Source organism: Oryzias melastigma, linkage group LG20 (genome assembly GCF_002922805.2).
Source record: "Oryzias melastigma strain HK-1 linkage group LG20, ASM292280v2, whole genome shotgun sequence".
NCBI classification, from domain to species: domain Eukaryota; kingdom Metazoa; phylum Chordata; class Actinopteri; order Beloniformes; family Adrianichthyidae; genus Oryzias; species Oryzias melastigma.
The window spans coordinates 6954438-6959645 of record NC_050531.1 but is presented as its reverse complement, the minus strand read 5'-3'; the positions used below and the strand labels follow the sequence as shown (position 1 = coordinate 6959645).

The 5208-nt window shown below is 40.2% G+C and overlaps 1 protein-coding gene across 1 annotated transcript; it reads right to left on the bottom strand.

Annotated features, from left to right (window-relative positions):
• Positions 1–280: 280 nt before the first annotated feature.
• Positions 281–4713, bottom strand: si:ch73-174h16.4 (leucine-rich repeat-containing protein 14). The gene is made up of 3 exons (XM_024280680.2): positions 4068–4713; positions 3186–3986; positions 281–1716 (listed from the first exon to the last, which is right to left on the bottom strand). Exons 1-3 carry the CDS (start codon positions 4343–4345, stop codon positions 1149–1151), a joined length of 1647 nt encoding a protein of 548 aa, XP_024136448.1. The 5' UTR covers positions 4346–4713; the 3' UTR covers positions 281–1148.
• Positions 4714–5208: the final 495 nt, after the last annotated feature.

The following is a 5208-nucleotide window of genomic DNA, read 5'->3' as shown; positions in this document are numbered from 1 at the left end:
TTGAAAACTTGAATGAAATATTGAAAATCTGAAGGAAAAAAAAGTAAATTTAAAACTTGAATAAAAACTTTTACCAATAAAAAATAAATGTGTTTTTACTTTCAACTTTTCCTTGCCAAATTATTTTAACACAATTAGTTTTGTTTATGTTCATTTGATGTCATTAGTAAAAATATGATTATTTTTGTCACTATACTTATAATAATACTGAACTGGTCTTTTATGTAGAACAGATTTATAGAATAATCAAGTTTCAATCATCCAATCAGGACACACAATATTTGGCTCAATGTTTGTTTTTTTTTTATTCAGCATCCATTTTGTATACAATACTACAAAAACAGGCAGTAAATATTTCCTTTATGATTAGAACATTTGATATTCCATCACAATCCATGTAACAACAAACCTCCTGGATTTTTCTGATTCTTTGTTTCCAGGTGAAGAAAGTAAAAAAAAAAAAAATCTAAAAAAAGGGGCACAAAAAAGTTTAAAAAATACAAGAAAATTATTTTAAAAACAGAGATTATTTGATTTATCACATTCTCTTAAACTACTAGTTTAAGTTTTAGGTTAAAATTAATTGGACTGAGGAGAAAATACAACTTTGTATTCGGACCTAATGGTACATATTGTACAACACTAATCATTATTTTAGTGTCAGATAACAAAACTAGAAGATCAAATCTAATTCAATTTAAGCAATTGAACCAGATATTTTTGAAAAGTCACCCTGAAAAGCATCAGTTTCATTTTGGAAACACGTGCGGATGTTGTCTCCACCACCTCTGAACGATGTTTGTTTAACCCAGTTAGAAAAGCAGGTGGAGGCATGTTCTATAGTGGTTAATGCAGCAGCTAACGTTACTGATCCTCCTGTCCCACTGCCCTGAATGTTACCAACACACGTGCTCCATTACACCCGACTGGAGCTACTGTCAGACCTCCACTGAGGTCAACCAACAGCTGATGAGCAGAGGAGGAAGTGTGAGGACAAACAAAGATACTTTTGTGAAAAGAAGAACAAAAATTAGAAAAATGTACAATTTCTATGAATAGGTTAAAAAAAGGCACATAAATTCAATTAAAATAATTTTTTGATTGCTGTGTTTATGTGGATAAAGTAAGAAGCAAATCCGTGTTTAGCTTTAAGCCACCAAGTCTTTATCATAATTGAGCAGATCGCAGGTGAGGATCAGGTCGCCGCGTCCGCTGTCTAACAGCACCCGGTTCAGCTGGCTGCTGGTCACGTTGATGTCTGTACTTTCATCCAGAGGCCAGTCCAGCAGCTGAGCGCTAGACGGCAGATCGGGGAGGCCCGGTTGGTAGTCCTCCAGGGGGTTCGGGTAGAGTAACTGGCGTAAGTTAGGGAGTCTCACTGCCATCTGGACCAGGTCCAGAAGGCCTGCCATGGACAGAGGGTTTAAGGCCAAAGCCAAGCTCTTGAGAGCCCGGCAGCACCCGAAGGAAGGCAGCAGGAGTCCAAGCAGACTGTCGGTCAGACCACAGCCGCTTAGAGACAGATGCTGCAGGCTGCTGGAGGCCTGGGAGAGGAGCCTTCGAATGGAGGGCAGGGTGCTGTCATCCAGCCGGTTCTCACTCAAATCCAGCTGCTGGAGCGCAGAGGCATGGTGGCTGCAGGACAGGTAGGCCAAGTCTGATGGACTGAGGCTCAAATAAGGCAACTCCAGAATCTCAAGAGGCTGAGGCAAAGAGCTGAAAGAAAAGGGGAGATGTGATACCATTATTAAAATGATAGAAATGCAAAATTAGTGAAAAAGCTGTGAAAACATGGTTATCTACTGTCAAAATAGACATCTTTAGACCAGGGGTCCCCAAATTTTTTTCTTGTGAGGGCCAAATTACAGTTTTCTTCTCAGATGGGGGGGCTGGGATCGGTTTGTAGGCTAACAGATAAAGTGTAACAATCACAGCCTAAACATAAGCATTTATGGCTTTCCAGAAAGCAGCGCATAGCCAAATTTTAAATAATCGTCACAAAAAATAGTACTAAAACATTTTAAAAACCATATATTTATAGCATTTCCTGCAATAATGCTAGTGTGAGTGTTTTTGCTGAAAGTAGTTACTGAAGATGCTGAAGCTTTTTGCTAAAAATGGTGACGCGATTTACTTTAGTTGCTGAATGGATTTGCTGGAAATACAAAAGCTATTTGGAAAATGTTAAATTTGCTTGACCTTTTGTTAAAGAAATATGAAAGAGTGCTGAAGTTGACCTAAATTTCTAAGAGAAATGTATAGTAAAATGTCTTTAAAATCTTCCATATATGCCATTTAGTGTGTTGCTTAAATATGAATAAAACTAAATTAGCATAAAAAAAACCTCAGTAGATGCCAAATTGGCTAAAAAAAAAAGCTAGCTTGTTGCTTAAATAAGAGCTAAACTCCAAAATAGCCTAAAATTCCTCAGTAAACTAAATTAGTCAAAAATGTTAGCATGTTACTAAAATAGAAGCTAAACTCTCAATTAGCCTAAAAAAAACCCCAGTAGATAACAAATTAGCCCAAAAAGTTAGCATGTTGCTAATTAGCTAAACTCCACTTTTTTGGGGGAAAATTTCTATAAAATATTAAAACAGCTCGTGAATATATTTAAAGGCTTTTTGCTAATCTACTTAACATTTTGAAATTGACTTTCTCATTCATTTCTATGGAGCATATTTTGCTCAATATTTCAAAAACTTTCGTTTTTCTTAAGAATACCAAAAATACAAGCAGTAATGTACTAAAAGAGCTGAATGTCTTGATAGTAAGATTGCTGAAATTGCTTAAAGTATGATTCGTTTTTACGTCCTGAAAAACTTTCAGAAAGGAGCAGGAGAATCACTATTAAACAGTAAATAGTTTATCTGCTCCAGTCATAGTTCTGACTGCGGAGGGTGGAATAAAAAGTTTTATGTGAATCTTGATCAGTCACATTGAGAAAAAGAAAAAAAAGATTGTCTCTGATAGTGTCTGGGGGGCTGGGCCAAATGTGGAGGGCCTGATCCGGCCCGCGGGCCGTAGTTTGAAGACCCCTGGAAACAACTGACAAAACTAAACAACATTTAGGAAATTTTATAGATTCATAGAGGTACAGGAAATGTTTATTGACTATATTATACTTTATACTGTTATTACTTAATCTTAGCTACAGGAAAAAACTTTAAATAGACGAGGCGTACCTGAGTAAAACTCGTAACTGTCCAGGCAGCCGTAAGGCAGTCAGACTGAGCCGCCGTAGCTCCTGCAAGCTCGCCAGCCCTTGCGAAAGGCTCCTCAAAGCATCCTCCTGCCCAAACTGATCTCTTCTAAAGTCTAGGTTACAGTAATGCAGACGCAGGGAGTTCAGCGAAGGAAAGGAGGAGAGAAGAGGCAGCAGTTCAGCCAATCCTGCCACCCCGAGGCTGCTGTAGCGAATGTCGACGCCCAGAAGACCCAGACGGGGCAGGAGGCTCAAGAGGGTCCTGATGCTCGAGACCGAAATCTCCTCCACCCGGAGGTATCTGCACTGAAGCTTTAGGGGGCCCGATGTGGTCAGGGCAACTCGAACACGTTCCCATGATCGGGCGTTGACGAAAAGGTCAGCTCGGACGTGCACCAGGACATCACAATTGTCCTCTTTTTCCTCTGTGTTACTGTCTTCTAAACCTGTCCTTTTTTTCCTCTCTGTCTCCATTCTCCTCCGGACTCCTTTAGTTAAATCCTGTTCACTCACAAAACCTGAAAATCCAGTCCCCCCACTGTTTGGTTCCACAGAACCCTTCTTTTGTGCTCGCTCTCGTTTCAAGTCCATTTCTCTTTCGAGAGCTGAGAATCGCTTCCTCTCTCTGTCTCCGTCCTTCTTCTGTGTCCTCTTGACTCCAGCTTTGGCCTGAACGACCATGGTGCAGACGGCTACAGTCAGAGACCAGCCTCCCATCGAGTCCCCTGTTCCACCCTCATCCCCGTGAAGTCCGCACAGGTCCAGAACTTGCAGGACACACCTGATCAGGATCACAATACAAATACAATGAGGGAGTTTTAAGGTACAATGAAACATCAATACATGAACAAATCCTCCTGACCTCCGGTCACCCAGACCTCTGACCACTGCGAGCAGCAGGGCCTGAACACACAGACGGTTCGGTGAAATGCTCTCTTTTGTCTTTGGTCCTCCGACGCGCAGCGTGCGCTCGGGCCAGCACTGCGCCAGCTCCCCGACAGCCAGCGGTCTGCCGCTGGCGAAGGCGGCCTCCAGCAGTGGTCGGTACAGCTCTCTGGGAACCCACCCGAGCCAGCTGGGAGACGAACTGTGGTTTCTGACCACCTCTCTGGCACAAAGACTCACCAAACAACGCACCATGGTCACCCTGGACTTTAAAAAACAAATCTCGATCGGAGTTGGATAGCTCGTCTGAAGCCGCTCCCGCCACTAAATCTGCTTTATAAAGGCAGTCTGGTGTAAACGTGAAAAGTACCGATGAGCTTTTATAACATCATTTGATATCCTCAGTTGGTTTTAAAAATAGTAACAGCTTCGGCAGGAAAAGCTCTTCGTTACCGCTCCATTTGGCTATCTTGATGCTGGAGGTCTGTTTACAAGTTACTTCGACGCAGGATTATGACGTAACAGACAAGACGCGAAAAAAACGCGACGAAACTCTGATAAACAATGGAGTTTCACACGAGTGTAAAAACGTTTCACACAAGTTAAAGACCAAGTTTTGGTCTGAAAATGAAATGAAATGAAATTAAATGAAATAAAATAAAATATTTACAAAAATATGTCAAACAAGAAGAACAAACAAAATAGAAACTAAAAATTATTGATAAAAGAAGGCATTAAATTATATATGGAAAAAATGTTCATTTAAGGTAGGGTAATAAATATGAGTATAGAAAAAAATTACAGAGACTGATTCGATTCACTAACCTAAAATCGATCCAAGACCTCTTTAGCCAAAACTTCAACCAGTGTAACTCAGCGATAAATATCAGGTACTGTAGGTGAAGTTTTCTAAATGTCCTTGTGTTTCTTGCTAGATTTAAGTGTATATTAAATATGTGTGCAAACAAATAATTCATTCACATTTTGCCTTCATAACCTTGTTGTTGTCCCATATCAAAGTGAACATTATTAGAACAATACATCACACTGTTTGGTCACATTTCTGCAAAAATTCAGTGTTTCCACACACTGTAATGATGGTTATTTTTTGTTACCAC

Coding starts and splice junctions, on each gene's coding strand:
- si:ch73-174h16.4 (XM_024280680.2), bottom strand. CDS start 4,345: ATGGTGCGTTGTTTGGTGAGTCTTTGTGCCAGAGAGGTGGTCAGAAAC. Junction 3,987..4,067: donor AGAGGTCTGGGTGACCGGAG/GTCAGGAGGATT, acceptor GATCCTGATCAG/GTGTGTCCTGCAAGTTCTGG. Junction 1,717..3,185: donor CAGTTACGAGTTTTACTCAG/GTACGCCTCGTC, acceptor CTTTTCTTTCAG/CTCTTTGCCTCAGCCTCTTG.